The sequence below is a fragment of the Empidonax traillii genome, unplaced genomic scaffold, assembly GCF_003031625.1.
Source record: "Empidonax traillii isolate 1590-97213 ecotype Southwest subspecies unplaced genomic scaffold, ASM303162v1 scaffold2132:size36691, whole genome shotgun sequence".
NCBI classification, from domain to species: domain Eukaryota; kingdom Metazoa; phylum Chordata; class Aves; order Passeriformes; family Tyrannidae; genus Empidonax; species Empidonax traillii.
In genome coordinates, this window is record NW_020957325.1 from 1 (window position 1) to 3,018 (window position 3,018).

The 3,018-nt window shown below is 45.0% G+C and overlaps 1 protein-coding gene across 1 annotated transcript in view; it reads right to left on the reverse strand.

The window, feature by feature from the left end:
* Positions 1-404: 404 nt before the first annotated feature.
* LOC114071594 (PHD finger protein 20-like) overlaps positions 405-3,018 on the reverse strand; it is a gene marked incomplete at its 5' end in the record, with an annotated part of 28,462 nt that continues 25,848 nt past the window's right edge. Inside the window, one exon of the mRNA XM_027909439.1 lies at positions 405-472. Within this exon, the coding sequence (XP_027765240.1) occupies positions 420-472 (53 nt within the window). The remainder of the gene's footprint in view (positions 473-3,018) is intronic.

Sequence of the window (3,018 nt, forward strand, 5' to 3'; positions counted from 1 at the left end):
AACCAAAATTAAAACTCCTCATCTGGCTTTCCATTAGCCATTACAACACTAAGCACAGACACTCAAGGCCAAGCATCAGTGTCTGCTGTAACTCTCAGAAATATCCCTCCAGTGTTCCAGTGAGGAAACCCCTGAGTTTTCTCAGGGCTAAATGAGTCGAGGGTCACCCTGAGCATCAAGTGCACAGTAAAACACAGTTCTCACACTGTGCTTTGGGCCACTTCTCACCTCACTAATTGCTTATTTCTTTCAACTTATTTCTTCTGAAATCTTGTTTTTCCTGGGCTCACCAAGTGTTCCTGATCATCATTTGAGCTCTCAAACTACATTTCTTCCTTCATTTTCAGAAACCTCTTTCTTTCGAGATCTCAAGTTGTGAAACAAAACCCCTCTTGATTAAATGCTCTGCTCAAACCAGTTTAGGTAAGGATAAAGCATTTCCAATGCATCCAGAATCCATACAAGGAGATGCCTGGTGTAAGAAACACATCCAGCATCAACAATCACAGGTCATTACACATTTATAAAGGTGTGATTACTTTGTAACATCATTTGGTGGTGCAAGAACTAATCCAGACAGTACTTCCTACGACCCTCAACTCACTGTTTTCTCCCTGTGCTGGAACCAAACAGGTGTCCACAAGAGCAGGGAGGTCTGTGCTGCTCAATAAGGGGGTGAGAGAGCAGAGCACCATCTGCCCCTCCATGTGCCCTCACAGGGGGCCAGGGGGGAGGAGGTAAAGGCTCTACCTGCACTTTGAGGTGTATCTGCAACACCGTGACCAGACTGTGGTGCCTCATTGCAGGGAGCTTTAAATCAGCAAGGCAGGAAGGACTTTATTTACATACCACATTGTCAAGCTCAAACTGACAACTTCTACCCTCCCTTGAAGGGCTCAAAGCCTGCCCAGGTGAGCTGCAGGAGGACAGCAGCTCTCTCAGATAAATGCTTCTCTTTAACTGAAACCAAAGCTAAGAGCAACAAAATCAGAAAAGCAGGTGTAAGTTGAAGGCAAATGGAATTCCCGGTGCCTGCCTATGCAAATACAGAAGTAATTTTAGGAGTGCTGGGAAATACAACTACAAACACGACAGCAGATGTGTGCAAAGCAAAGGCAGCTCACCTGTACAGTCCAATCAGTTTGTGAGAGTAAACTCACAGCTCCTGTAGGGGCTTCAAGCCTGTTTTCAGACATATGAAACAGAGCTTTGACTCGCTGCAAACATTTGCCACCAAACTTGCCACCAGCTTTTTGGAAGACAGCTTGATTTAGCTAAACTCTCATCACCCTTTCTGGTCCTTTGTCCTTAGAGGCACCAAAAGCCATCAGAACAGGATTTTTATCTTCTAGTACATTAATCGGAATTTTGTTGGAAAATTTAAAAAAGCAGTTTAAGTTTTGACAAGAAATGCTGTACTGGCCTTTCAGAACACGTTACAGACAAACCCATTTTAAAACACGCAAAAGATTTCAGATTGTGTGTGCTGTTATGTCTGCAACTACTGTGAATCTTGAATCATCTACCAACCAGCCACTGAAAAAACACCCTTTAGAAACTAGGCTTTTGTCCTTCAAAATTCCTGATACTCAGATGCTGTAAAAATCATTGTCTTCCTATAAACCATGCAGGGTAAAATTAGTACTACCCAGGTGCATCACTCACTAACAACCCTAACATATCACATTGAAGAAAATAAAGCTTATTATTAATGTTATTTTGCAGTATTTTCCTACTTTCCTAAGAAGAGGAAGAATTCTCATTAAGTGACTAGGACTAAAGCCTACAGACAAACAAAAATGTTAGTGTTGGGTTACAATATTGCACTTGTTCTAGGCATCAGAAGTTACTGTTGAGCTGAACCTCCATGCTGTATTTTGTGGGAATCCTGCATGCAATGAACACCCCATTTTCCACCCACACCAGCTACTCTGACAATGCACTCCCTCCCTTCCCAAGCCCCCAGCTCTGTTCAGTACACAGGGCAGACTGAGTGCATAACAAGCACACCTGTCTGGCACACAGTTCCACCTGGAGCCGTGGATTCCCGCTCCCTTCATTATCACCCACTACACCAGTTCGCTCAGCTCTCAGCCTCCAACACCAGCTATTTTAGGACAACACACCCAGTTCTGTGACACACCCACCCCTTCCACGAGGGCAGGAAGCCACGGGAGGCATTTTCAGGTCGTACCCAGAGGCCTCTCCACACCTCTCCCCACCAGCAGGTGAAAGCCCCACCAGGCAGCTCAGCAGCCCTGCAGGTACAGAACAATCCCACAGACAGGGAAACACAGATCCACACTGAGCTACAAAGCATCACTGTGTGACAGAATCGGTGAATTTTAAAACCCTTCTCTCAATGAACTGCTGGTTAACAGCATTTTTTAATGTTGATTAAGTATGGAAATGTAGATCTTTGTACTTTGATTTCAGGTGACAGTATTTACTCAGAAAGACCCAGTGGAGTTTTTATTCCCCATCCTTACAAGTTCTCTCAAAAAAAACCCAGCTGCTTGCCACATCTGGATGTCCACCCAGCTGCATGTCTGGCATTTATAACTGTACATGAGATGGCTTTAATCAAATAAAACAAAATCCATGCTCAGAAGTGTGGGGTTGTACATAGCACCACCGTGTTGAACTTCAGGTCAGAATTCAGTGTGAGTGCATATTCCTAAATTAATCCAGCTTGCTCAAGTCCTGACACAAGTGCCAGGAACCAGAGTGCACAAGCTCTGTCAGAGCCTTTGGGCAGCTGTTTCCACAGCCTTCCTGCTTGTCCCTAAGGAAGGAGGCTCAGGAGAAGGCCATGTCCCACACCCACCGGTGGGACTGACACCACACACACGGGTGTTACACATTCAGCTGGAATTCTCCCCAGTTTAAGCCCAAATTACAAGTGCTCAGCAACAGCTGAAGGACACCAACATCAAAAGAGTTCTAATAGCTAAACAGTAAAAGACCATTCCCACATCCCACCTGAGCCAAGGGAAGGGGTCAGCTCCTTCCTGCACT